This window comes from Oryctolagus cuniculus, chromosome X, assembly GCF_051225735.1.
Source record: "Oryctolagus cuniculus isolate XC-2025 breed Fujian yellow rabbit chromosome X, ASM5122573v1, whole genome shotgun sequence".
Classification (NCBI taxonomy): domain Eukaryota; kingdom Metazoa; phylum Chordata; class Mammalia; order Lagomorpha; family Leporidae; genus Oryctolagus; species Oryctolagus cuniculus.
Window position 1 is genome coordinate 35711617 of NC_142888.1, and position 3186 is coordinate 35714802.

Consider the following 3186-nt stretch of genomic DNA (forward strand, 5'->3'; position numbering starts at 1 on the left):
ATCACAAGTGAGGAAGCAGAAGAGCTCCTTTATTGACGGGACTTGGACACAGAAAACAGTTCACTGGGAAGAGCCCTAAAATGATTTTTTTCAAAATTAAAATTTTTCCCTTAACACAAACTTGCACATTGTTTGTCAATTCCTTGTTTAAAACAGTGAGTGAATGAGTTCTTAAAAGCTCAAGTGATAAAACATACAGTTAGTTGAGAAAGTAAAAATCTAATTGAATAGTATTACATACAACTTTTAACATTAGTCAAAAGCATTTCGAATACCGAAAATATGTTCAGATGGAATACTTTATTGACATGTTAGTTGTCTTTTTAACATGTACACACACACTGACACACTCTGATTGGCTGGCGTGGACAAAGGTTGTCTAAATTCCCTAAAGGAAAATGAAAAATTAAAAATATATTAATTTTTCATTATTGTAGGCAATTACATCCACATCACTTACAAAGCTATTACTGATTCTGTCCAAGAAAGCAGAGTGGTATAGAGGGAGGAAACTTGAAGGTAAAGTCAACAGTGACATAACTTAGATCTCAACATGAGAAAGCTGACAAAACATGGGTTTTTGCTGTGAAATTTCCTTTTGCAAAATATGGAAAGAAGTCTATCCATGGGCATTAAATAAGAGAAGGTGGTGGACATTGGCAGTCAATTATCCTCACAGTATCGTGCAGAGGCATCTGGAAAACTGCTTAGTCCTTCTCTGGAACCAGTTTCAGAACTTTTCCAATTGCAATGGTCTTACCCTCATCTCTCAAAGTGAAGCGGCCCATCTGAGGAAAGTCTTTAAAAGTCTCAAGGCAGATAGTCCCGGCTGTCCTTAATCGGGCAATGCACACTTGATCTTGCTTCACGAAGCGGGGCCGTGTCTTACTTTTTTCTCCTGACTTTTTGTCGACGAGGGAGATTAAGGCTGTTATCTCAACTTCCTCAATGCAAGTGTGGATGTGCAGCACCGCATTATAACCTGGACAGATGATGGATTTGTGCTCAATAATCACTATCTGGACATCGAATGTGCGTCCGGAATGGCAAAGATTGCTAGGGTCACAAAGGATGAATCCGGGAAGAATCTCTTCTTCTTCAATCCCCTTCAGCCTGATTTTGAGGTTTTCACCTGGGGCCACAAAATCAGTCTCAGTATCGTCAGAAAGAATTCCAAGAACTTCCACATTGTGTTTATTTGGCATCATCACGAGCTGTTGGCCTTTATAAATGGATCCCGATTCCAGCTTGCCCAGGACCACAGTACCCATATCCTTGTACTTGTCAACAATTGGGAGCCTGATTGGCCCATCAATCGACCTGTTGAAGTTTGGCAAATTATCCAAATACGGAATGAATGGTAATCCAGTGTACCAGGGGCAGAGCTCTGACTGGTCTTTAATGTTAGCCCCAGTCAGTCCTGAGCAGGGCATGAAGTGAATGTCCTTTTTGGGACTGAAGCCGACTTTTTTCAAAAACGGCACCAGTTTTTCTTTACATTCTTCATACCTCTCACAGCTCCAATTCACCGTGGGGTCATCCATCTTATTAATAAGCACAACCAAATGTTTTACCCCTGCTGTTTTGGCCAACATCGCATGTTCTCTCGTCTGTCCACCTTTTTCAAATCCAGTCTCAAACTCTCCCTTCCTGGCAGAGATGACCAGCACAGCCAGATCAGCTTGAGAGGCACCACCAATCATATTTGGGACAAAACTCTTATGGCCAGGGGCATCTAAAATCGTGAAATGTTTCTTTTCAGTTTCAAAATAGGCACGACCCACTTCTACGGTTTTTCCCTTGTCTCGTTCTTCCTGGTTGGTATCTAACGCCCAGGACAAATACCAAGTTTCTCTGTTTTTTTCCTTAGCTTCTCGTTCGTATTTCTCAAGTGTCCTTTTGTCAACCATTCCAGTTAAAAACATTATCTGCCCTCCAATGGTGGACTTGCCGGCATCCACATGCCCAATGAACACCACATTTACGTGTTCTTTTTTGGGAGCACCTGAGGGTACGACAGAGGATTTGGATTTTCTGGTCTCCTCTTTCTCCTCCATCATCTCCTGGCCACTTTCTTCTGGGGGCCCCGAATCGCCCAAGACACAACCCCCAGGCTCTGCTTCACTTACTTCTTTACTGTGCTCCCATGATTCTTCTAAGATCATTTCCACCTCTCCATTTTCTATAAGAGGTTCTGAAAGTTCCATGGTAACGGCTGAATTGGAACCTTCACACACTAACAGTTCTTTGGGAGGTTCCACAGGTGCCCCCCGTCCCAGCCTTTTACCTGCAGCAGGGTCTCCCGCGCTGGTGCAGGTCTCATCCATGCTGCCCAAGCCGGCGGCGGGGGTGGGCGGCTGGGCCGAGCCCCGCAGGAAGGACGGCACGAACTCCGCGGCGTGTACGTTAGGCACGAAGGGTTTGGCGTTGACGTTGAGCTGACGGCTAAAGGCCGAGCTGAGATGCTCGCGCTGGGCCTCGGCCACTGCCGAGGAGGCGGCTCCGTCCCCACTCGGGGCCAAACCCGGGGTGTCCATGTCCACCTGGTCCCAGCACTCGGGCGCCGAGTCGCTGCTGCTGCTGCTGCCGGGATCCATGCTCTTAGAACCCGGTGTGTGGCGAGGTCAACAAGCCAGAAAGGGCGGGCTGCCCCGGCACGGGGAAGGCAGCAAGAGCGGAGGGTCAAGGAGTAGCGGCAGGAACCTTAGCGGCACCGCGAGGCAGCGGAGTGCCGATGCTGCATTCGCAACTGCGGCGGCGGCAGCAGATATGGCGGCGCAATGCTCTCCTCCTGTGTGTGAGCGGATCTCCTCCCCCAAACCCCAACCACTTCCGACTCCTCCACCCCCGACCCAACGCCGGGCGTGGATTGACCCGTCTCTGCCATCCGTAGGCTCGGCCTCCTTAGTTCTCAGCAGGAGGCTCAGTCCCAAAGTGCAATTTTTTTTTAAAAGCAAAAATCCCATTCATTTTGTTCACGCGATCTGGGAGAGTAATTTGACCACAATCTAATGAAGAAACCGAGAAGGACACACCTGATTTATAATTCTACCCAAAGATGCAAGTAAAAATATATATAAAGTCCTATGAAACACTGGGGAGGCGGGAGATGGGTTAACTATGCAGAAACTCAGCAACAGAAGGGAGGGGGAAGTAAGTAGTGAACTGGAAGGGATGGAGCAGAAC

General features: G+C 47.3%; 1 protein-coding gene across 1 annotated transcript; it reads right to left on the bottom strand.

The window, feature by feature from the left end:
* Positions 1–281: 281 nt before the first annotated feature.
* GSPT2 (G1 to S phase transition 2) lies at positions 282–2813 on the bottom strand. Its single transcript, XM_002721649.6, has one exon. It carries the CDS (start codon positions 2595–2597, stop codon positions 708–710), a length of 1890 nt encoding a protein of 629 aa, XP_002721695.1. The 5' UTR covers positions 2598–2813; the 3' UTR covers positions 282–707.
* Positions 2814–3186: the final 373 nt, after the last annotated feature.